At 40.4% G+C, this 26,003-nt stretch overlaps 1 protein-coding gene across 1 annotated transcript; it reads left to right on the top strand.

Annotated features, from left to right (window-relative positions):
• The first annotated feature begins 8,194 nt into the window (after window positions 1-8,194).
• LOC148349685 (uncharacterized) lies at window positions 8,195-20,787 on the top strand. The gene is made up of 3 exons (XM_088321708.1): window positions 8,195-8,281; window positions 18,752-19,314; window positions 20,778-20,787. The coding sequence occupies exons 1-3, from the start codon at window positions 8,195-8,197 to the stop codon at window positions 20,785-20,787; spliced, it is 660 nt and encodes a 219-aa protein (XP_088177834.1).
• Window positions 20,788-26,003: the final 5,216 nt, after the last annotated feature.

The following is a 26,003-nucleotide window of genomic DNA, read 5'->3' as shown; positions in this document are numbered from 1 at the left end:
TGTTTGTTGTATAAAAAAGTTAAGTTTCCAACAATTCACCCCAGTTTATCATGTTTTCATAATAATGCTAAGCTACATCTATGGCTAAAACAGTACAAAGGAACGTGTTCCTGGAACACAATTGCTTTTCTCAGTAATGATTATTGTTAAGCGTTAATCGCCAAGTTTTGTAACTGAAGTCTTGTTCCAACATGGTATGTTACTCCAGTACTTTATAAAAGCAGTTCACGAAATGATGATGTCTTCTGATCTTCGACTGTTCCTTCTTTGCTCATAAATAAACAAACGCCTCGCAATTTTGCCAGCATCGCAGTGCTAAATGCAATATTAGAGAGGATGGTTTGTAACTATTTACAAAATAGATTAGAATAACATAATAGTTACGGTGGTGCCATCTCAACCATACTTCTGATATTTAATCTACTGTAAATAATCACATCTAAGCTGTATATACAACTGTAAAATAGACTACTAAAATCAGGGAGTCAGTTTATGCGCGCAATATGGTTGTGTGTCACCAGTAGCGAATGGAAGGCAGGGGGTGTGGCCTATACAGGAACAACGCAATCAATGGGGCAAACATGAACAGTTAGCATGGAATTCACGTAAAAGAGTGCTGAATTTTTGTCTTTTTTTTGTGCAAAATTATTTTTGCAATACACCGTGCATAGAGAAAAAAAGGTCTTGGACATTACCCAGAAATGGAGGAAATCTTTGTGTGGTTTGAAGACAAAAGACAGAATGGAGATGAAGTGTCTCGGCTTTGTTACTTTGCAGGCTCTCAAAATTGCACAAGCCATTAAATATTACGGGTTCACGAGTTCCACAGGTTGGTGTACACATTTTCTTCTATTTTTTATCATGTGGATATTTTTATGCTGCTTTAAGGGGTCGACTTTTAATCAAAATAAATTAATTAAATGTAATTTCCTTAAGCCAACGTTTACAAATCTCATCCCAATGCATATTGGTTGTTTTTTTGGAATACTGGTGCAGAAGGTTGATATCAGTCAGCCAGAACCAGCAGCTAAAGGAAAGACAATGATAACTACACTTTGCAAAAGCAGAAAATATCTCAAAAAATGGAGTGATGAGTTCAAAACTAAAATCTAAGAACTAGTCAGGGGAATAAAAAGATCTGTGAGAAGTGCCTTGCAGTAATAATTGACATAAATAATGCAGCCAAAATAAGGATCCTCGTGCATGCCTTGCAATGATGGGCCATGTAAAAGAAATGAAATTATGAAGACATTATGATGAAGAAATCATACAATCATGACATTTATGCAATGGCACATTTCAATATCGCAACAGTAACTAACTGAATAACTACCTAAAATGAACCGTTCTCAATTGCTTCACTTCTATTGAGTTTAGTAACAGACTTGAGTCTCTGAGTTAGCTCTCAAGCCAGTTTGATTTTTGCGAGTAAAAAAACGACAATAGTAGGACTCACTGCTAATTAGATTTCTAACAAGCTTTCTAGGTCGTTTGCTCTAAATTCCTTGACTAAAGTGACTTAGATAAAAGACAGAACCGGATGGCAACATGCTGCGAGGCTCTCGTCTGCTCTGCGCCACTTTGTTGCAACATTAAAATGTATTTTTATTTGCTTATTCACTTTATGCTTTTTTACCCTCCCAAAGAAAGCGTCGTTATAGCACAACACTTAATAATACATCCAACCATCAGAGGGCAAAATTGTATTCTCTCTACGTCGCAAAGATCCTCTGATTGACATTTAACCCTGGTTATCTGGAGGGGGAAATCAATAAATTAGCGACACTGCCGTCAGATCTTCGCCTTGTCATCACCGTGAATTATTCATCCCACTGGACTCCAGACGGTGATTACTGAGCTAAAGAGCGACTTGTGACTATTTTGATTTTGATTGACACATTCCTAGTTGAAGTATCTTGGGGTCTTGTTCATGGGCGAGAGTAGGATGAAATAGATCGACAGATGGATAATCGGTGCAGTGTCTTCATGCCGTACCAGTCGATCATGGTGAAGAAGAAGTTAAGCTGAAAGGCAAAGCTCTCGATTTAACAGTCGATCTTTGTTTCTACCCTCACCTATAGTCACAAACTGTGGGTCATGACTGAAAGATCTAATATACAAGTGGCTAAAAAAAAGTATACTCCGCAGAGATCAGGTGAGAAGCTTTGTCGTCCAGGAGGGACTCAGTGCAGAGCCACTGCTTCTCTGCATTGAGAGGAGCCAGTTCAGGATCTGATAAAGATGCCTCCTGTACGCCTGAGGCCCTGAGGTCAACCCAGGTTACGCTGGAGAGACTACGTTTCTAGGCAACCTAGGGAACTCCTCAGGATTCCATTGGGCGAGCTGGATGAAGTGGCTGAGGATAGGGAGGTCCGGACGTGCCTGTTGAGACAGCAGCCCCTGCAACCCGACCACAAATGAGCAGGAGATAATGGAGGGATGTGCGGATGGATGGATGGATGAATGGATGGATGGATGACACATAAATGACTCCTGTTATCACTCATGGCACTCGTGATACATTTTTGAATTTCTTTTTGTAGACTTGAAATCTATTTAAAAATAAATGCATATGTATTGATGTATTTTTCCCCTCGATTAGGAAGTTAGACATTAATTCATATTTAGTCTTTCATGACATAAGACTGTTTATATTCTTCATCATTCAGGTTACAGCCTCTTCCTGAGATAGTTAAAAATAACAAGTGAACGAGGAAATACTTTTTGTCCTCTGTACGTTCATCTAAAGGGATCTCTTGTAAAGCACAATGTAGAGGGACAGTTGTCCTTCATAAGGACATTCAACCGTGTTTAGAAAACCAGACGCAAACAAGCATTACGAAATACACAGGCAAAAGTTTCTATGTTTTGGTGGGTCTAGGCAGCAAATTTGAGAGTCCAAAAGTTCATTAGGCGGTATTCTTTGTTGGGGAGATCAGGCAGAGGTTTGGTACACTGGGTGGACAAAAGGGCTGTGACGGGGGTGCTTGAAACATGACAAGAAAGGCAAGAAATTAGCAAGGAACCAAGGGGATCGAGTACTAATAAAATAAAGGGAACAAATTGTTATTACATTATACATTATTATCAAATATAAAGTCATTCTGCTGCTGCATCTCAATGTTTTCAAGTAGTTTTGAAATAACGGTGTATTTGACGCAGTTCCAGGTCCAGACTTGATCCTGCAGGTGTTTTGATAAGAATCAAGGCCTCTTTCTCAACAGGTAGCCAGAACAATGCTTAGAACAATGTAGGAACTATGTAATAATAATAATAATAATAATAATAATAATAATAATAATAATAATGGATGAATTGAGTAAATAAGTAAATACCTACATTTGAATATCAATATGTGCATTAATTACCACTAAATAATTGACTGGATTAAAATGTTGATGTGATGATAAAATAATTAAAATGATATAACTGGAAAACACACACAATCATAACTACATATACAATGGCACATTTTAATTTTACAACACCAGCCCAGCTAGTGAATGGCAACACTGGTGTCTTCTCTCGCTGTGATATTGTAGCCTTGCAAAGTGTTGCAAAAAGAGCCTTAAACAGCCTGGCGGGTATACCGTATGAATAATGTAACCTGAAGTAGAAGATAGAGACACAAATCAGCTACATTCCATCACCTCTCCAAGATAAACTGTGTGACAATAAATATTGTTAGGTCACGATGATCGTACCTGCTGTCAGAATCTTCGCTTTTAGTGCTTCGTCATGTTTCCATATTTGTGTTTGTCTGTGGCTAGGGCATTAAAAAAAAATAAGCGCTTATGACAAATTCAAAGGGGGCATGTCTAGAGTATAAAGTCAAGGAGGGGGGAAGCTATGATTCATTAATGGCACCATGAATAGATAACTGGCTGTTGTATGATATCATATTCACTATTGAGTTCATGGCCAGCGACTCCTCTTCAAATAATCAGCGCCTCCATGCTAACGCCGTGTAGCACGGATTTTTCTTTAAACAATTCATAAGTGCAACAAGCTATTACAATCTTCTACTGTTTAGGCTTCTGTGTTCACTTTTGAATAATGGAAACTCCATTCATGTCCAAAGCATAGAAATGCTGCCATTGAGGAAATGATACTTTATTCGTTGTTTTATGCTGAAACAGTCATAGAGATGACCGTATAATTAAAAAAGGATTTTTTTATGTCTAACGGGGCAAAATTTGTTTTAGGTGTCACAATAATGTTTTGCTAACCAGTCTCTTGTCTCTTTCTCTACGATTCCAATTTCTGAAAGTATATTTTGGGTAAGTCTTTGCCCTAATCTTGTATATATGTAATGATTGGGTACTAATGACATATTAATGAGATATTAATGTTTCCATACAATAAACTCTAACTTATTTTGAGTATCATTTAGCGGTCCTGGATTCAACGGCCAGTATTGAAATCATGACCTTTACCTCTGTTGATCGCCGCGGCTTCCAATATAAATTCTAAAGCAGTTCCTCAGTCAGCCATAGCAGGAGAGGTTGTTGGTCCCCCAATGTTCATACAGGGCACCGATGGCTACAATTGTGGTTTGGAGTAATTATGTAAGCTTTGTTGTGAAGTTAGTATCGCAGATGTGGAGGGTTGAGAATCAACTTCATGCTCATCAAGCTGACACAAAGAAATGTCTAAATGCTGCACATGTTTAAAGAAAAGTACTGTCATAACACTACAAGCACTTCATCGCAGAGTTAACAAACACACACACACACACTCACACTTGCGCTTGCTGTTATTGTTGCTCTGCTCCGTAGTTTTTGACCCTCATCCCTATCCCATTATTGTCGGCATTCATCTCTACGGAATCGCCACCAACTCTGCAGCACCTAATTGCAGACTCTCTCCTCACCAGCCTGCTTGTGTTTTGAAAAAGAAGAAGAAAAAAAGTATGTTTGTAGCCGGCTGTTGGGCTTTTATCTATATTTTAAGCCACACACAAGGTGTAGAGTCGGCCTGGAGCTTGTTCCGAGGGCCCACTGCTGCATAATTAATGAGAAGGAGCCGATTGCTGCAGCAGGCTAAATAAAAGATCTGCCAGAGGTGGATCGCTTGACCAGGATGCCGCCACATTGTACCTGTGTGGGAGTGCAGCTTGGGATTTGTGCTCCCTGAAATCCCTTCGTTGTGGATCAATAGTTAAGTAATTGATGTATATATATATATATATATATATATATATATATATATATATATATATATATATATATATATATATATATATATATATATATATATATATATATATATATATATATATATATATATAAAAATAAAGTACGTATGCACTTGCTGAGGCTTGTGGTCCCATGTGCGCTGCGGTTGCGTGATCTCTCCCCGGTTATGTCACTACAAGCGACCGAGGTACTGGGATGAGATTTTATCATCTTGTCTTTACCTCGGTGAGGGCCATTATGTAAGACCATGTGGGACCTGCGGGGAGAGAAATGTATTTGATGGCCCTTTAGCTACAGACTATTAGGGTTTATGTGCTATTTCTTTTTTTAAAAAGAGCTAAGAGGACCATTTTCCAGTTTCACACTGTTGAAAAAGCAAATGCAGCAAATGCTAGAGAGTCAGGAAATTGAAGAAAGTGGTCGGAATGAGAAATGCTAGCAATTAGCATGTTTGGTCTCAAGCATGAACGTATTTCATCCAAAAAAGACTTACCGTATTTTCCGCACTATAAGGCGCACCTAAAAGTCTTAATTTTTTTCAAAAGCTGACCATGTGCCTTATAATAAAGTGCGCCTTATATATGGCTCAATATCAAAATTCGCAAGGTCTCGCAACTTACGCAACAGCCGCCGACTCGATTTTCCCCTGAACATGGAGTAGTCCGCAGTGTATGCTGGAATTTATATACCGGCGTTTCATTGGCTAACCAATGTGTCAATCATCATTTGAATCGATCGCTATTGGCTAAAGTTATTCGGAGCCTCGGATTAGCTAGAGGGCCAAAACAAACCCTGCAATTGGCCGAAAAAGATGTGTCAATCATCCGTTAAATCGATCGCGATTGGCTGAAGTTATTCGGAGCCTTGGATACGCTAGAGGGCCAAAACAAACCCTGCAATTGGCCGAAAAAGATGTGTCAATCATCCGTTAAATCGATCGCTATTGGCTGAAGTTATTCGGAGCCTCGGATACGCTAGAGGGCCGAAACAAACCCTGCAATTGGCCGAAAAAGATGTGTCAATCATCCGTTACATCGATCGCTATTGGCTGAAGTTATTCGGAGCCTCGGATACGCTAGAGGGCCAAAACAAACCCTGCGATTGGCCGAAAAAGATGACTGAATAGCAAGCTTGCTAAACAATGCCATAAAGAAACATGTTTCATTAGTCTGTATCCGTAGATATTTTAGTCTCCTGGATTTACTACACTCACGGTTGTAAGAAGACCATGATTGCGTATCATTATTGAACGTGAGGACTTAGGTGAGTTATGCGGCTTTATATTTCCCCTGGTATCTTGTTTTAGAACGATCTTGATGTTGCTGTGATGAGTTGAGTGAATTCAACTCAATTCCAAGTGTTTATTGTCATATGCACAGTAAAGTAAAACTAAGGAATGGTTGCCATTTCTTGAATTCTGAGACTATAACCTTCCGAATGATATTTGAAATGACGCATTTAAGTGACATCGTACGGACACCGCATCCGCACGTGTCTACGACACGTATTTGCTTCTTTGCAAGCTTTGGGAATGTTAAGGGGGTAATCAGTTTGACTGAATCATCTGACTGTTTTGTCGACGTTCCTATTGTAGCGCCTTATAATCCGGTGCGCCTCTCCTATGGAAGATATAGGACCAAAAACTATTTTTTGGGGGTGCGCCCTATAACCCGATGCGCCCTATAGTGCGGAAAATACGGTACTCCTATTTGACTCCCGTACAAATACAAGTGAACTACAGTATATGAGTAAGCTTTGTTATGTGGGTACACTTTTTACCCGTTACATTTATTTTCCCCGTGTGAATGCTTTTATCCTCTTGAAAAAAATCAGAGGGTTAACACTGCTTGCAAAGTATAGCATTCCACTCGTTCACTTTGTAGATATTCCGGGAATTTGAGAAACATCAATATTAATATTTGTGAATATTATCTATCTTAATTTTGAAAAAGATCTATATGAAATTTGAAAATGTCATGATTACTGATGCGGGGCACCTGAGTTGGCGCCAAAAGGCGCGGACGCTGATTGGTTGCTTCCTCTTTTTTAAACCCCCGCCTTCCTAACAACACTCGTCGGATCGTTTCTGAACTTACGCTACAAGCTAGGCCAACTTTTGTGACTCCGCACTCTATCCTGCCCTCTTCTCCGTCTGATTCCCGTTGCCGACCTTTTTCTGAACCTGTTTACGTTTGTGCTCCTCCGCCCCAGCCAGCGACTTTTTTTTTCTTTGCTCTCAATTTTGCTTGCGCTCGACACGGAAGTCCCAGCGATCTGCTACCCGTGACCGACGATCCCCAGATTGTGGGTGCAAGTCCTTTCCTCCTTCTAAATAAAACTGAGTAAAACGAATGCAATTGGGTCCCTTCTCCATTCCTGGTTCGTGATGGAAAAAGATGGCATTCTTACAGTATTTGAATAAAAATGAAACTAACCCATGTTTTCAGCTTGCCTGTAAAGCATGCATATCTCATTAATGTGTTTTACAAATTGGTACGATAATACACACTGTCCCTTTAAGGTGATAAACAGATTAAAGATAAAAAGATACTTTCACAACACGTTTCCACTCATTCCTATCACCAACAAGAGCTCTAGCTTCCACTACATTTAGACCTCTTTCCTCCGGGGCACTCATAACACCAGCCATCCACGTCAATCGCATCTTCATCTTGTTCTCCTTCAATTTACTTCTGCTCTGTAGATCCTCTTCAACATCCGCTCCTCATCCATCCTCTCCATGTGTCCAAACCAATCGAGTACTCTCTCATCCACATGTGAAAAATTTGACTTAAATTTGCTTTCCTCCACCTTCGCAATATCGCGAAGATTTGCCTTATACTGTCAAAATCAGAATCTGAGATTACAAAACAGGCGTATATCATTTCTCGGCTTGATTACTGCAAGTTTTGCTCGCTGGTCTCTCGATGTCTAGCATCAAAAGTTTGTAGCTGGTTCAACATGCAGCCGTGAGAATATTGAATATTGACGAGAATATGTTCAGGTACGGAGCCTTTGCTGGTCTAATAGTGACTCCCAGAACCAAGAAGGAATCTGCAGGCTCGAGAGCGTTCCCCATCCAGGTCGGTGTTGTAGAATGCTCTGCCTCTGGAGATAAGATGTGCAACCTCAGTGGAAGTTTTTAAATCTAGACTAAAAAAACGTTTCTGTTCTAGAGCTTATGATTGATGCCCACCTCATACTTTTTTTCCCCCGGTTCTTTCCAGATGCCTGGTTGGTGGTTAAATGAACGAGAAGGACATATCGAGAAGAGTCAGTGGACCAGTGCCTATACCTGAAGCATGTCAAAGTCTGCAACGACCAGCCGCCTGAGATGGAAAGCTGCGTCGTTGTTGTCATGGACTTTTTAGAAAATTTTATAGGTTTGAGGTTTAGCTGCTGTCAGTCACTTTTGGACACTTTTTACATATTACCTTAGTTTTTCTTATTGATGTTCACTATGTTTTGTATATTGTTATCCGATGCAAAATCTATTGCACCCTGGACATCCTGTAAGGGGGATTACCTCATGTAAGGCCCTCTTCTTAAGGTTTCTTGGTTTCCTCATGTTTAAGTTTTGATTTTTTCCTTGCCTGCATGTTGGTTTAAGATTGGGGATAGTTTAAGTGTGGCCTGTGCAGTCCTTAGAAACGATCAAAGTAATGATGTAATAATCAAACAGTAAATTTAGTAAAGCCGGAAAACACATGCAATAGTGACAACATATTTAGACATGTTTTAATAATCGAGCATTTCCAATTAGAAAGAAACAAATCAAATTATTTCATTCTGAACATTAAAAGTATCATACTACAGCCGAACAGGTGATGAATTGTGTATTTAATCTGCTATTGTGAAGTGTTAAAAGGAGTCATGCCACGTGGCTGGGACTAGACTCACCGCACTCCGTAATGTCGGAGCCGGGGGGCCTCCTAGCCTGATCCCACTAAAAGCCAAGCTAGGCCTCAAATGACGGAAGGAACAAGGGCTCCGCTCGGGGGTGCGCCACCCAAGAGGGAGCCTTGCCTCGGGCCGATTTTTCACAAGAAAGTTACATGCGGGAGATGTAATAATAGGTGGGAGAGCATGCTGGAAGGGCTGGGGCACGTACTGTTTCGGTAGAAGCCCCCTTCCAAAGGCTTAGCAATCATCCTTTTATGCCTCCTACTTCACCACGCGTGGCTCTCTCGTGCCTGACGTACGTTAATATGGTAACAAAGCACTTTAGGCGCACAAGCATCACACCCTGCTATTCTATGAATGATTCAATAGGCTCCACAGGCTCAAGAAAGTTCTTATTGGAGTAGAAAAAAACCCTACCCCGTTCTTTTTGCTAACCGGTGAATTTGAACCTACCTGAGGAAACTTTTAGCTTGATTTTTTTCTGTTAATAGTACTCAGTTGAGACTGGCTATATCGGAAAAATGAAGTTTAAACTTACAAACAACATATGATTAGAACAAAAATGCTGGTCAATTTGAATTGTATTTCTTAATAGTAAAATATCTATACCTGACTATGTTTACTATCGGTTTTAGTTTGCACCATATACAAAAAGTTAAAATATTGCAGAAGATTGAAGAATGAGCTTTTTTCTCCTCCTCATGTTCAAATCAACATCCGGGTTGCAAGAATAGATGTGAAAAACAATTGCTGGAGCAAAGCAGTTCTGTTGACGTTTTCATTTTAATGAAACAAAGGAAATAAATTCTAGGCTGTCCTTCACAAACGCGTTTACAAAATGGCTGACTGCTGTTTTCATAGGAAATAAAGGTTGTTTGAAAGGACCGTAATCTGGATTGAGAGGAAAACTCCCAAAATCCTGTCCTCACACAAGTCCCTTTCAGACTGTATCAAGTCCCTTTCAGACTGCTGGATTTTGTAGGTAATTTTATAAGATCCAGGACAAGACTAAAGTCCTCTAGATATCACTAGGAATGATATAGACACTGATTAAAGACTGAAGAAATGAATACATCGACACGTCAAGTGAATACATTAGGAAGTATAAAAGTAAATAGTTAATGAAATAATGATGTGGTGTATCAATAAATAAAACAGTTAAAAGAGAGGAAAAAGCATACACTCATGACAACATACGATTTGACACATCTAAATATTCTACAAATAGACATGTATAAAAATACAAATATTTTGTAGTTGATTGAAGCTGAAAATGCCTTGATTCATTAATTCCTACTTACTACTTCTATGTATGTATAAATGTTTTGTTTTTGTTTTTCTTTTAACTTGCAAATTTCATTCATTCACTTATCCTCAGTCGGGTCGCGGGGGTGCTGGAGCCCATCCCAGCTGTCTTTGGGCAGTGGGAAGGGGACGCCCTGAACTGGTAGCCAGCCAGTCGCAGGGCACACAGGAACAGACAACTCACTCGCTCATTCAGACCTAGGAACAATTTGGACCGGCCCATTTAACCTGAAATGCATGTTTTTGGAATGTGGGAGGAAACCGGAGTGACCGGAGGAAACCCATGCAAGCACGGGGAGAACATGCAAACTCCACACAGGAAGGTTTGATCTCATGACCTCAGAACTGTGCCGCACATGCGCTAACCCATTTAGCAATTGTATCAAGTTGAATTCTGCAAGTCACCACTGGTGGAACACATGTTTTAATTTCAAATGCATTTAATGTTGTACAGAAGAAGAGAATCTCTATTTACGTAATTTGTCAAAACTTATAACGGATTCATAGGTAAACACCCGCAGTAGATTATTGATGTGCTTTATTAATCGATTCCAATTTTTTTGTTTTGTTTTTTTTCTAATCTGAGCATAAAATGCATTTAGATACTTATGTTCCAATTATTGGTTCGAAAAGTAGTGATGTTCTGTCAAATTAACATACTGGTACAGAAAAATCCAGAAGTCACAATGCATGAATTATTAACAATTTATTTGTGTGATGCAGCTTAAAATAAGTATTTAAACACCTGAGAAAATGAATGTTAATATTTGGTACAGTAGCTTTTGTTTGCTATTACAGAGGTCAAAGGTTCCTTGTAGTTTTTCACCAGGTTCGCACACACTGCAGGAGGGATCTTGGCCCACTCCTCCAAACAGATCTTCTCTAGATCAATCAGGTTTCTGGGCTGTCGCTGAAAAACGCAGAGTTTGAGCTTCCTTCAAAAATTTTCGATTGGGTTCAGGTCTGGAGACTGGCTGGGCCATGCTAAAACCTTGATATGCTTCTTACGGAGACATTGTGTGCTTCGGGTCGTTGTCGTGTTGGAAGACCCAGCCACGACCCATCTTCAATGCTCTGACTGAGGGATGGAGGTTGTTCCCCAAAATCTCAGAAAACAGAGAACCAGTCATCCAACCTTTAATGCAGTGCACTCGTCCTGTCCCATGTGCAGAAAAACACCCACAAAGCACCCCCATGCTTCACAGTAGGGATGGTGTTTTTCCGATTGTACTTTTCATTTTTCTTCCTCCAAACACGCTTCATGTAATTATGACCAAAAGGTTCTATTTTGGTCTCATCTGATCAAAAAAGATTCTTCCATAACTCCTCCGTATCATCTAAATGGTCACATGCAAACTCAAGACAGGCCTTGTCATGTGCTGGTTTAAGGAGTGGAACCTTTCGTGCCATGCATGATTTCTAATCATGACGTCTTAGTGTATTACCTACAGTAACCTTGGAATACGGTGGTCCCAGCTCTTTTCAGGTCATTGACCATTTCCTGTTGTGTAGTTCCGGGCTGATTCCTCACCTATCTTAGAATCATTGAGACCCCACGAGGTAATATCTTGTCACTCAATTTTTCTTATGCTTTTTTTTCCTCTTTTTTGAACACACAACAAACAAAGTTTCCATCCTTTCTTTGTAATAACTCTTCTGTTAGGTGGCCTAAATAGAACACCTTGAATGTTTTAGGTATTCCATATCCCAATATTTTCTTAAAAACAAACCATATTTTTTACCAGTTAGCTTGATTTCTTGGGCAAAGCCACAATATATGCATGTGGTAAATGTCTACCCCTCCACATGTTCTTCAGCATTGTTACTGAACTTTGGAAAAAACTCTCCTATTTTGGGGGGTAATAACAAATCTGTCAACATTCAAAATACACATATCTTCACAGTCTTTTTCATTTGATTTGGGTGATAATGGCTTTGAGGAAAAAACTGTCTCTTCGCCTTTTAGTCCTTGTTTGAAATACCCTGTTGCACCTACCAAAGGGCTGCAGTTCAAAGAAGTGGTGGCGTGGGTGAGAGTAGTCCTTTATAATGTTGTTGCCTCTGCTGCAGTATCGCAAGCTGGCAATGTTATCCAGACTGGGCAGAGAGCAGCCAATGATTTTCTCGGCCGTGGTAATGACTGTGTATGTTTTCTTCTGCTGCCGCAAATACAGCTGTCCAGTGCTGGGTGCTAAAGCTTATTGTTTATTGTACTGCAATAGCCTGTTGCCACACTCTTGCAACACCATTCTTAAGTAAATCATTGAATGTTGGTTATTTTGTTTTTCGGACACTATAAGCTGCTTATGATTTATTTGTCTATGTGATATAACAAGGGGAGAATTATAGATGAATAATTTATTCTGTTTTTACTATCAGACGCTTGCAAAGAACTGTTCTGACTGCCAGGACTGATTGTTATTTTGACAATTATTACTGTTAACAATAACACAGTTGTTATTTGTTGTTATTTAGGCTAAATGTTTATGTTTTTTTTTTATGTTATTTCAAACAGTTGTCGGTTATTGTGACAATTCTGCATTGTTTACATAATTGTCACTATTGACCAATCATGTAGCTGTTCTTGGATTTTCACATTCCTTATGACTGATCTGATTTTGGTAACCTAGGATATTTAACGAAAACTCAGGACTCAGGGGAGGACCCTTATAACAGATTTGGAATTTCGCATCAGGGTTTTGTGTACAGTCTTTTACTGTTCTCCCTGTAAGTTCAAATTTTTTTGATGTATTCGTTCCTTGAGTTTCTGATAAACTATACAATAAACCGTGGTAAAAGAAAATTGATGATTCCAACAGACTGAACATAATCACATTGAGTTTTCTTTTGTTTTCTCTGTTGCAGGAATTTGATTTCAAAGTATTTTTCCCTTGTTTTACATCCAATCCCGGTGGCTTGATACTAACCCCCCAAAAAACATCAATATGTTCAACATTGCTAAAATTCTACCAACGAACATATCGCCAGTGAACGTGACAGCCAATTTTGCCTCACTTTGGAAGCACAAGGCACGGGCCACGGCGTGACCTGACTGATATGCGTTATGACACATGGAAAAAGCATGGCGGCAGCGGTGAGTAAGGAAGCGGAGGGGGGCGAAGCGGTTGGATAAGCTGCCCGTGGCAACCCAGAGAAACATACTAATAGTGAGATGCATTAGTGCACTCACAGAAGACACCACTAATCGGAGAAGACATCCCGCTTCAAAGATACGAGGCCTTTTAGAACTTTGCCAATGTACCAGGTGTGGGCCCCTCCTTACATCCAATTTTGCAATACTTACAATATTTCCCTGACTATTCCAAAATCAAAATCTATGACATTTATTTCAGTTCCTGGTTAGTTGCAATCAATTCTTGTGATTTTACTTCCTTGTGTTCACAGTAAGTGTTAACAATCTCGGGCACGTTTTAAAGAATTACAAAATAAAATAACAGCTACGAGTTATTTTATTTAAACAGTAACTCAATTAGAAATTGCCGTATACACTCGTATTAAAGCCAAGCCATATAAACTGCTTAAAAAATATCACATGATAAAAAACAGAAGAAAACGTGTACACCAACCTTTTAAGAAGTAAACTATTTATATTTCTTGGCTTGTGCAACCTTGAGAGCTTGCAAACTAAAACAGCTAAAACATATCTATTTTGTCCTTTGTCTTCAAGCCAATCAAAGATTTCCATCTACATTTCTGGGTAATGTCCAAGACATTTTCTTTCTTTCTCCAGCATTGTGTATTGCAAAACAAATTGTACTAACAAAAAGACCAGTATTCAGCACTCTTGCACTGTACATTCTGTGCTCATGTTTGCCCCATTGATTTAGTTGTTCCAGTATAAGCCACGCCCCGACCTTACATGCTGCCTTCCATTCTTTAATAATAATTAATAATAATTTCCTTTGTATTGTCATTCTTTGTAACAATGTACACAGAACGAAATGTCTATACACCTGACCCGTTGTAGCGAGCCGATGCAGCCGCAGCCAACAGAGGGCGCCGCCATTTTACCAATGTTATAAGTCTTAGGTATGACTCGGCCGAGGCGCGAACCAGCGACCTCCCACTGGTTACATACAACCAAAAATAAACTTCCCTCCTGGTTACAGTATTTTTTCATAGTTGTAAATACAGCTTGGATACAATATATATGGTAGGGAGAATATCAAAATTGTCACGAGGGGACCGGACCAGATCGGAGGCAGGAAGGGAGAACTCAATTGCGTTGACGACCAAAACTTTTATTTAGTAAAATAAAAGTCGTCCGAAACTCAGGGACAAGACAGAACAAACAGGCTTTAACTAAAAACGTGCAAACACAGGTTTCTTCCGACTCAAACGAAACAGGACAAAGCAAAACAGAACGGGAGATGCAGACAGAAAATGCAAAACAGAATATGCAATGAGCCAGCACCCGCAAAACCCACAACCCACCCTTAAGTAGCACACACGTAAGTCAGCTGATCTGCTTCAGCTGGTGCCCAGGGGGCGGGGCCAGCCTGTCGCCATGGCAACCATGCTGGACATGACAAAAATAATAAATGAGAGAAAATCAGCATCGTGGTACTCTGTGCTTATGACGGCGCCACCGTCACTGTAATCAGTTGTATTTTGTATTTTTGCATTCCTTTGTAACGGGTTACTTCCAACACTGAGTGAAATAAAAGAAATAGGAATGGAAAAACCCACAAATTGGGAATTCTATGCAATCCAAGAGCTATGCCAGTTACATGAATTATAATGCGAGTAAAATAATCCTTTTAAAAAGGCACAGTCAGCAAATTTGCAGCAATCTCCTTCCGTCTCTCCCAAGAGTGCTGCCGGATTGCAGGTTTGAAGGAATTATTTTTCACCATTTAAAAAAATGCATGAATTCAACCATCGTGTTGCATTAGAAAACATTTTATTGATTTAAATCCTCTAGGACTGGCTAGCAACCAATTCAGGGTATCCCCTGCCCACTGCTCAAGGACAGCTGGATGGGCTCCAGTACCCCCGCGACCCTACTGAGGATAAGCGGTGCATATAATGGTGGATGGATTGATTTAAATCTTTGGAGGATTATGAATCAGTCAAAAGTGAATATAGTTAATATATTCAATATACAGTGGAACCTCGGTTCTCGACCATAATCCATTCCAGAACCCTGTTCGAAAACCGATTTGTTCGATCACCGAAATCATTTTTCCCATTAAAAATAATGTAAATCGTTTTAATCCGTTCCAACACCCTGAATGTTTACCTTGAATGTTCAACATAGACATAATGCTAACCCAGGCTAATCGTACGTTCGCCTTATCGTAATCTTCCGTAAGAAAGATTAAGCTAACATGAACGTGTAAAAATTAAAAAATCAGGTAGTTTACAAGTCATTTGGCACCCGGGTCTCAACAACAAGTGGTGAGCGGTTCATTGGAAAGGGGGCTCCGTTCTAACACCCTGAAAGTTGGGCTCCGTTCCAACACCCTGAATGTTTACCTTGAATGTTCAACGTGAACATAATACTAACCCAGGCTAATCGTACGTTCGCGTTATCTTCCGTACGAAAGATTTCGCTAACATGAACGTGTAAAAATAAAAAAAAAAGGATAAAGAAAATAATTATGAATATGATTTCTTACCTTTGTGGTGGTCAGCAGAAGGCGCAGGTAGACAGTGGGGTATTCCCTAGCAAGATCAGACACTTGCACACCTCCTTCATATTTTGCTATTATTTCTTTCTTAAATGCAATAGTTGTACGCACTACTTTTCTTTTTTCACTTGTAGCAACTTTGCTGCTTGCACTGACTTTCTTCTGAGGCATAATTAGGGGCTAAAACACTTTGTACACCTATATTAAAAGCGAAAGCAAAACGAAGCACGTCCGCACGTGATAACAGTTGGTCACGAAAAGAGCAATCTACACCCGTGCGCCGCTCAGCATCGCGCGCTAGCGTACGCACTCACGCATTACCGGCGTTCAAACTCCGATTTTTTGACCGAACAGCGAAGCAAGAATTTCTCGAAATTTTTAGTCGGACTCTGATTTGTTTGAACTGAGAGACGTTCCAAATCCGAGGTTCCACTGTAGTTGAATAGAGTTAAACAAATAAGAAAAGTAAATGATCTGGCAAAACAATAAGGTAGAGGTGCAACCGCTTATCGATTATGAAATTAATTAACAGTTTTTTTAGTTATTGTTTTCTATAAAATATTGTTTGGATACCCTTTCCAAGGTTTTATAGTATCCATCTATCTATCTATCTATCTATCTATCTATCTATCTATCTATCTATCTATCTATCTATCTATCTATCTATCTATCTATCTATCTATCTATCTATCTATCTATCTATCTATCTATCTATCTACCTATCTATCTATCTATCTATCTATCTATCTATCTATCTATCTATCTATCTATCTATCTATCTATCTATCTATCTATCTATCTATCTATTTATCTATCTATCTATCTATCTATCTATCTATCTATCTATCTGAGAAGGGACCCAATTGCGTTCGTTTTACTCTTTTTATTTAGAAGGGGAAAAGGACTTGCAGCCACGATCCGATGATCGTCGGTCACGGGTAACAGATAGCTGGAACGTGGAAGTGGCACTTAGTGTCGATCGAAGGTAGTCGTTGACAGCGAGAAAAAAACGGCCGATGGCCAGGGCGGAGGAGCAAAAACAAACGGGTCCAGAAAAGAGGTCGGCAACAAGAATCAAACATGGAACATGGCAGGATAGATTCAGGAGTCACAAAAGTTTGCCTAGCGTGCAGCGTAGGTTCAAAAACGATCCGACGAGTGTTGTCAGGAAGGCGGGGGTTTAAAAAAGAGGAAGCAGCCAATCAGCGTCCGCGGCTGTTGGCGCCAACGGAGCAGACTCAGGTGCCCCGCATCAGTAATCATGACAATATATATATATATATATATATATATATATATATATATATATATATATATATATATATATATATATATATATATATATATATATATATATAGTTATATATAGTTATATATAGTTATATATTAAATATATTTAAATGATAGGTGCTTTGTGTTCAAACCAATTAATACATCAACAAATTAATAGTTTCATGCTTTAATTATTCAAAAGATTATTTGTTGCAGCCCTAAGCGCAAGTTTAACATAGAACAATAAGAAGAGTGCTAAATAAACATGACTGCTAATTTTATTAAAGGTTCTCATACTTACCAACACGACCGCTTCACTCGAATTCGGTAATGGTTATTTTATTATGCGTGTTTTATTCTGTAACCAGGAGTGGCCTCAAGCGTTATAATATCAGTACTAGCAATAACCGGTTACATACTCACCAACACTACCCCTTGCCTGCGAGAGGCAATGATGAGAGGTTTAGCAGACTAGTCTCGCTCAACCGGTGGCTGGCAAATTTTTGTAGTCAGCAGGGATTTAGGTATATGGATAACTGGCCCTCTTTCTGGGGCCAACCTGACCTGCTGAAGAGGGACGGCCTTCCCTAACTGGGAAGGTGCTCTCACTCTTTCTAAAAATATAGTACTGTTTAAGACTTCCTTGACAGGGTACACTAGTGCAGGCCAGGTCACAGGTGATTAGTGAGCCTGAAACCACGGGTGTGGAGTCTGTATTGCTAGCGCTAACTAGCGCTATGCTAGATTCCTGCAATTCACATAGTTTTTGTAGTTTAGAGCATTCCATTGCCTCCACCACACACCCTGATCTGTTCTCTTCTACAGCATCTTCTTTTGTTCTCCTAACTTCCCTGTTACTCAACCTGTCAACAATATTCCTGTGGTATGAAATTTGGGCCGCACCCGCCGCCTTTCAAGGCACAAGTTTGGGACTGGCAGCATAATCTTGTGGAGGTTACCACTAAAGTTACCACTAAGGTTTAAAATTCAGTAAAGGGTTCAGCTCAGTCCAGTGTGCTGAAGCTTGGTCTTCTGAATATTAGATCACTAGCTTCCAAAGCTTTACTTGTCAATGACCTTATTACTGATAACAATCTTAACTTAATTGGACTTTGTGAGACCTGGTTAAAACCAAATGAGTTTGTATTACTAAATGAGGCTTCTCCCCCTTACTTCATGAGTTCGCACTTGGCACGACCTTGCCAGAAAGGAGGTGGAGTTGGTCTTATATCGGAAAGTATGCTAAAATTTACTCCCGGTACCTCTACTGTTTTCAAAATGTTTGAAGCACTTGTTACAAGGTCCTCAATGTCACCACAAATATATGTAGTTGCTTTGTATCGCCCACTTGGACCATATTCAAAGTTTGGGGATTAATTTTCGGAACTGTTAACTTTTGCTTTTTTTGTTGCTTTTAAGTCACTGGTTGATCCATTTAGTTTTAATCAAATAGTTGATGTGCCCACTCATAAACTTGGGAAAACTCTAGACCTTGTTCTTACCCGGCGTGTAGTAGCCTCAAATGTTTCAGTGTTACCGTATCCCAATGCCATCTCTGATCATTATCTTGTTAAGTTTGAGGTGCTGTTTAATGTTTACCGAGATAAGGAAAATCTAGGCTTTAGTAGTCGCAATATCCACACTGCAACGGTATTAGATTTAAAAGAACTATCACCTATGCCAACTGCGCCTTTCCCTTCGTACATTGGGCCTGTTGACTCACTTACAAATTACTTTAATACTGCTTTGACTAATTTTCTTGACTTTGTGGCGCCCCTACGGCATAAATTTCGACCAAAGAAGCATACACCTTGGTTTACTGAAGAAACCAGGTCACTAAAAGAAGATTGCAGGAAACTCGTACGAAAGTGGCGCACTACAAAGCTGGAGGTCTTCCGGCTGGCCTGGTGTGACAGCTTGCTGAAATATAAAGTAGCTCTTGCCTCAGCTAAAGCATCCTTTTTCTCAAACATTATTGTTGAGCATAAAAAAAATCCGATTTTTTTTTTCGACACTATAGCGAAACTTAATCGACAGCAACTTAACCCAAATAGTTCTACTTATTCTATCCATCCATCTATTATCTGCAGCGCTTATCCTCAGTAGAGTGGCAGGGGTGCTGGAGCCCATCCCAGCTATCCTCGGGCAGCGGGCAGGGGACACCCTGAACTGCCAGTTGCAGGGCACACGGAGACAGACAACTCACTTGCTCGTTTACATCAAGGGACAATTCAGACCGGCCAATTAACATGACATGCAAGTATTTGGGATGTGGGAAGAAACCGGAGTGACCAGATGAAACCCACGCAAGCACGGGGAGAACATGCAAACTCCACACAGGAAGGTTCGATCTCATAACCTCAGATCTGTGCCACACACGCGCTAATCATTGCACTGCCGTGCTGCCTCTACTTATTCTACTAATGACTTTATTTTCTAATAAAAAGATTCAACTCATCCGGAATGAAATTTTAAATGAACGTTCTGCAACCCCCTCCTTTCTTAAAGATGCAGAGGTTTTGGGTCAGGACCGTTTTAATGATTTGTACCTTGATAGTCCTACACAGATGGTAAGTAGGGCCAAACGAACTACTTGCCTGCCTGATCCGTTTCCGGCTCTACTGGTGAAAGATCTGTTTGGGATCTTTAGGACTTTCAGTTTTAAATATTATTAATATATCACTATCCTCGTGTATTGTTCTGGCAGCCTTCAAGTCTGCTGTCATTAAACCCACGCTTAAGCGACCTAACCGTGACCCGGAAATCCTAGGTAATTAAAGGCCAGTGTCAAATCTGCCATTTTTTGCAAAATCACTTGAAAAGGTCGTTGCATGACTTTATGTCGAAAAATAATCTCCTTGAAACTGTCCAGTCAGCATATAGGGCAAATCACTCTACTGGAACAGCCCTGGCTAAAGTAACCAATGATCTCATCTTCATCAATGCTACGGCTGCTGGATCTCAGTGCTGCTTTTGATACTGTGGACCACAACATATTACTTGTTTGTCTGGAATGCATCAGTTTCTTAGGAACTGTACTCTGATGGTTTAGGTCCTACCTGTCAGACAGGACACAATGTGTCCACAGGGCTCTGTACTTGGCCCCTTTGTATTTAGTATTTATATGCTTCCACTTGGTGATATTATCCACAAGTATATTATATTAGTTTCCACCGCTATGCAGATGACACTCAACTGTATCTGCCAGTGGAGACAACTGGTCAGTTAAGTTGTGGAAATCTTGCTTTCTGTGATTCAAAGATGGATGGCACTTATTTTTTTGCGCCATAACCCAGAAAAAGCTGAAATGTTGATGTTTGTTGGTCCAGCTCATTGTCGTGAGTTGTTCTCGAACACTGCCCTGAACCTAGACAAATGTAATATCACCCATAGTGACGCGGTCAAAAATCTAGGTGTTACATTTGATCATAATCTGTCGTTTCAGTCACACGTGAAAAATATTACGAGAATATTATGAGAATGTGCCCTCTTATTTCTCAGATTTGGTTTCCCCCTATGTTCCTGCACGGAAAATGCTGTTCTCTTGTGACTCCGAGAGCCGAAAAGAAGTCTGCAGGCTCGAGAGAGTTCTCCATCCGGGCCCCGGTGCGGTGGAATACTCTGCCTCTGGAGATAAGATCTGCAACACCAGTGGATGTTTTTAAATCTAGACTTAAGACACACTTCTATTCAAATGCTCATGATTGATGGCTACCTCATATTTTGTTGTCCTGTCTTTTTCCGATCGCCTGCCTGGTGATACGCGGGAGACGGACGGTTTCAAGATGAGTCAGCGGACCAGCGTCTGGACCTAAAGCATGTCAACGCCTGCATCGACCAGCCGGCAGAAATGGGAAGCTGCGTCGTTGCTGTCATAAACTTTTTGGACTATGTTACGAGCTTGAGGTGTTGTTGCTGTCTTGCACTTTCCGGACAAATTTTAACATGTTACCCATTATTTTATTTTATTGATGTTCACTATTTTTGTGTACTGTTACCCAATGCAAAATGTATTCCACCCTGGTCACCCTGGAAAGGGGATTACCACTTGTGAGTTCCCTTCTCAAGGTTTTCTTTTTTCCTCACGCTGAGGTTTTGAGTATTTCCTTGCCCGCATATTGGTTTAGGATCTGGCTATGGTGTAATTGTAATCCTGTGCAGTCCTTTGAGACATCTTGTGATTAAGGGCTATACAAATAAATGTGACTTAACTTGACTACTGTTTTATGCATTAAACGACTTGTTTTCTACCTTAAAAAAAGCCTAGTGATTTCTTTTTCTACCACTTTTTCAAAGTGAAAGAAAGTTGACTCGTGACTACTATTTCAGTCTGTGGCTGCTTCATTTGAAGTGAAGTTGGTGTGCGTCAATAAACGGCTACGACAATTGCATTTGATTGGTAAAAGTTTGCCACTTTGAAAACAAGCAAATGTTTTTGTGTTTTGTTTTTTTATATTCTGGTGACTGATGGAAAAATAGAGTATGCAATAACATCTACCTGTTTTTAATGTCAAAAGATTGTCAAAATTGTACGTATTCTAATTCGAAACAAGCCCATTGGTGACAAGTACAATATTGATGATGTCTGTTTGTGAAAGTTCGGATACGGAGCAATCATGCTAATTGAAAAGGTCCTGAAACAAATTACAATATCTATATATGACCGTTCTTTGTAAACTACTGAACGAAAGCGTCGAACTCTTCGATACCGCGTGAATCAAAGAGCCTCCATTCCATTTCATCCGTCAACCGCTGGGATATTATTAGGAGTGATCAAAGGCCTCCGATTGAAACCTTTTTGCCGCGCGAGTGGAAACCTTCTCACTCGCCGTTTGGCCGACGCTTGGGGAAATTAAAATAAAGAATTAATCATTAAAAAAAGAGGGGTGCGTGTTTCCTTGGAGCAAGGCTGATTAAAGTTTAATCGTAAGTTGCACTGGCCACAACAGGTCGTACTCTCGGGTGGCACGCTCAAGACCAACTTTTTCGATCGCCGTAGTACCCGACAGCGACCGACACCCATCAAAGCGTCTGACTTTATTTGGAATCAATATTTCTGCACACACCCACCTTCCCGACGTGCGGGTTGGAGTCAGAATGGCCGCCGCTGCTTCAGATCATTCAGTAGTGCGTGCCTCATTAAGCTCATCTCGGGCGTTAATGTCATCAGAGCTGCTCAATGCATTATTTATCGCCGGGAAGCATTACAAAGGCGCAAAAACAAAAAGGAGTTGGGGATCTCTGCGCCTCAGATCAATGAAGGCTTGCTGCATATCTGTCTGCTTTTACGCCTCTCAAAACAAACGCTCCGTTTTTGAAAACTTCATTCAGATCACTTCTTTTGCTGAGGCAATAGATCTACCAATACAAACACTAATTTACAACTTTTTTTGTGCAAACGTCAGGCTTTAGATTGTATTACTTCTAAACCGCCTCACGGGAATGCGAAGATAGAACATTTTAAATAATCATGAAGCAGGTTTAAAAAATACTGCTGGATAATAAACGTAATCCTTATTTAAAATGGACTGATGTACATAATGAAGGAGGAAATGTCGTTTTCTACTGTTCCAGTAAACATCCTGGGTGAAAGATTTGAGGAATTTAATTACAATAACGAAAAATAAAACAAATTATAGGAAGGATTCTGGGCTTTTCAGTCCAGACAAATTAATGATTGCATAAGTACCCTTTCAAAATGGCAGACAATCTTTTATATACCAAAGAGACAGGCCACAGAAGTTAGAGGAGGAAATGCCAAGGCACAAGTTTTACACCAGTCTTTTGTCCAAAAATATACTGCAGGTGGTTTAATAAGACACATGTCCATCTTCCCAACAGTTAATAAAAACACTATTTATTACAATGTAGAGCAGTGTTTTCCAACCTTATTTTCAATAAAAAAATGATGCACACCATCCATCAATAGTGTTTTAAAATTAATTCCTTAATCTTAAATCACCACAATGAATTGGAAGTTTAAAACTTTTCTTATCATTTGTCATCACGTTGGCTCAGGTTATTCATTTCTATGTGTAATGTTGATGTCATTTTGGATATTTTTATATATTTAACCTGCTTTTCAGGTTTTACTATAATGTATTATTGTGTGTTAATCCTTGATAATTAATAATACTTAATAATACTTAAAATGAGCAAAGATTATCTGTCAGGAACAGAACGGAAAGGAGATCACTTGCGTAACATTTACCATAGCGATCCGGTGATTGCTGGACGCGGGAAGCAGGTCGCTCTGAACGCGGAAGTGGATCTTCCGTAGCGAGCGATGGCGGTTGACATGGGCGGAAAACGTAAGCAGGCGGACGAGTCAGGCAGGCCGACGGACGTGGCAGAGAGGCCGACATGCGCGGCGGAGAGGCTGATGTGCGCGGCGGAGCGGCCGACGTGCGTGACGGGGAGAGCGACGTGAGCGGGAAAAAGGCGGACGGGGAACTCGGACGGATCAGCGCCAAATTTTCCCGGAAAATCTATTTGAGGTGCAGCAATTCCCATGAGTCTGAGGGCCGAATGGCGGGAAACGCGAAAGCACGGCAGGAGGAGAGCCCCTGGGAGGCAGGGCAGTTGCTGACAGACGATGTAGTTTCCAGTTCGGATGGAGTTTACGGCTCTCCCCAATCCGCGCTTGTGTGAGCGTTCGCTGGGTCCATTTTGTGGTCAGTCTGTACCCTCAGGGCCTGAACAGAAACGGGACCCACTTGCGTAATGTTTACCACAACGATCTGGTGATTGCTGGACGTGGGACGCAGATCGCTCTAAACGCGGAAGTGGATCTTCCGTAGCGAGTGATGGCGGTGTCAGGGGCGGAAAACTGGTCGGTAGCCGGGACTGGGAGAGCAAGATGTGGTCGGGGTCGGAAACGAGTCGTAAGCCGGGAAGGGAGAGCAGACGTGGTCGGGATCAAAAACGGGTCGTTAGTCGGGACGGGAGAGCAGACGTGGTCGGGATATAAATCGGTCGTAGCGGTAGACAAACAGGAGCAAGAAACGGGACAGGCGTGAGTCAGGGTCAAAAATGGCTTGCCAAGTATACACGGAGATTCGCAGACAGACTGACAAAAGGGGACTTACGGGACTGAGTTCAAATACTGACAGGGAGCCAATCAGAACCCACGGCAGTTGGCGCCAAATGAGTGGGCACAGCTGAGTCACATCAGTAATCATGACATTATCTGTTGGAAAAGATTTTTTTATTTATTTTTATTTTTCCAACTTTTATTTAATGATATATTTATTTATCTAATTATTTATTTCATACAAGTGATGAATACATTCAAAAAATTATATGCAAAATAATTATTTCATTATATATATATATATATATATATATATATATATATATATATATATATATATATATATATATATATATATATATATATATATATATATATATATATTTTAATGTTTTGCAGTGCACTCATATACAGCTCCATAAAACGATATAAGTTGTTAAATATACTGTCCTACCTCATGAGCATCTAATTTAGTAGGTGCCGTCACCTACTGTTATGGAAGAAGGTTAAAGGTACTCTGCTGGGAAAAAAAAACAATGATAGTAAACAATAGTATGCTTTTTTTGCGAGGATGAAATGGGGGGTACATGCCCAAGACACACCACAGGAAATGGTGCCCCCTGCCCCCTCTAGGGTTTAAGGGATCCACCCAATATGCAGTCACACAATGGCGGCTGGTTTTAGCTGATGCTCGAGGGGACAGATCCTCTCTGAACACTCAGTGGTCGGCAGTGACTGACGTTGCTGACCAATCAGTAGTTGAAAGTAACTGACGGCCAAGGGGTCTGTTCTGGAACTTCGACAGAGGTGGTACAAAGAACAAAGTACTTTTTCATGGTGGAAAACCACAACAGGCGAAGACTTTTGGAACACTCTTTATTTGTTACTGCTAATCTACAGTCTAGTCAAGTCAATTCATGTTTATTTGAATGACCCTTCATAGACCACTATTGCACAGTATATATATTTCTTTCTGGATCTGCCAATCAGATAATGAATAAGAGGGAGGTAAATTAATTTATTTGTGAATCTGACTGTGCTTTACAAGACACGAACATCACCGTTGCTGCCTCTAAAGTATATGAACGCAATTAATCATTCAATTCCTTTCTGTGACAGGCTGCTCAAATATTAGATCTGTTTTTAACTGTGTTGCTATATCAAGTGAGTGGGTGGGTGTATTGTGTTGTAGTTGGTCATTATTCCTCACCCCACGCGACTATAATGGTCTTTCATCAGATTACTGGGGCAGTGGACACCCTGTAGTCAGGTCAAGAGTTCCCACTGAGTACCGAGTCCTGGCTCGCTCCCTCCTGCGAAGGATTAGAGCTTGAACACGGATTTTAGTGACACGCGAATTGCCTCCCCCCTCTCCGAACCACCTACGATCTGGCAATCATCTCGATGAGACGGGAAGTGCAGAGGAATCCTGCTCTGCGAACCCTGCAAAAAAGTAAACAGCCCTTCTCCCCCTGCGTTCCCCTCCAATTGTTATTCATAGAGCCGATAAATATTTAATTCCATCTAAGGATACCTTTTGTTAACAGAATTACCCGACAAGCCTCGCCGCCCGTAAAAATCCCCTCAATGTATTAAAATTCCACTGCTTCTCCTGTTGGTGGGCAAGGGCGGGAGCAG

Source organism: Urocampus carinirostris, chromosome 17, assembly GCF_059441175.1.
Source record: "Urocampus carinirostris isolate Australia breed hairy pipefish chromosome 17, RoL_Ucar_1.0, whole genome shotgun sequence".
Classification (NCBI taxonomy): domain Eukaryota; kingdom Metazoa; phylum Chordata; class Actinopteri; order Syngnathiformes; family Syngnathidae; genus Urocampus; species Urocampus carinirostris.
Note: the sequence above shows the minus strand (reverse complement) of the source record. Positions and strands in the feature narration are given on the sequence as shown.